Raw genomic sequence first — 597 nt, 5'->3', positions numbered from 1 at the left:
TTCTTTTCAGCATTCGAGGGGTATGTAAAAAACAACTAAAAACTAAATATATTCAAGATTTAGCTTGAACAGGTTCCTTGTATAATAGTAAATTGCCAGGGAGGTCAACAAGCTCTACCTTACAAGAATATATACAGTAGACATCTGGTTACTTTACTATAGCAGAAAATAGAGGCCAAGGCATTGCAGAGGTCATGATTGGAGGGCTCTGGTAAGTAACTATGGCCTTACTTTTACCCTCTACAGATTGTTCTTTATATTTACTAGAACTGGCTTATATATCTTTTATGGTCATTACATTAGTTTTCTTTCTCCTTGTACAAAATTATTCTGAACACTTACTTATGTATTCTATGTAGGAAATTTTATATAATATTTTTAAAGTTTTGAATAAAATCTGATTCATCAAAATTCCAAATTTCATTTTAGAAAAAAAAAAGAGACTTACACTTAAACTCATATTTCTTTGAATTTTGCTGTGTGTTTTCTTCTACAATAACAATAGCATCATCATCAACAATCAATTTGTTCTTCTTGCAGAGTCCTTCATTATCTGAATTATATATATAAGCCGTCTGTTGTTTTGTGGTAGCATTG

The 597-nt window shown here is 30.5% G+C and overlaps 1 protein-coding gene across 1 annotated transcript in view; it reads right to left on the bottom strand.

Moving 5' to 3' along the window:
- Positions 1 to 597, bottom strand: part of LOC119581777 (crossover junction endonuclease EME1-like) — a gene marked incomplete at its 5' end in the record, with an annotated part of 6,029 nt that overhangs the window by 3,727 nt on the left and 1,705 nt on the right. The window contains 1 exon segment of the mRNA XM_037929908.1: positions 449 to 597. Coding sequence (XP_037785836.1) covers positions 449 to 597 — 149 coding nt within the window.

The sequence above is a fragment of the Penaeus monodon genome, chromosome 15 (assembly GCF_015228065.2).
Source record: "Penaeus monodon isolate SGIC_2016 chromosome 15, NSTDA_Pmon_1, whole genome shotgun sequence".
Lineage (NCBI taxonomy): Eukaryota > Metazoa > Arthropoda > Malacostraca > Decapoda > Penaeidae > Penaeus > Penaeus monodon.
The sequence above is the reverse complement of the archived record's forward strand: the minus strand, read 5'-3'. Positions and strand labels throughout refer to the sequence as shown.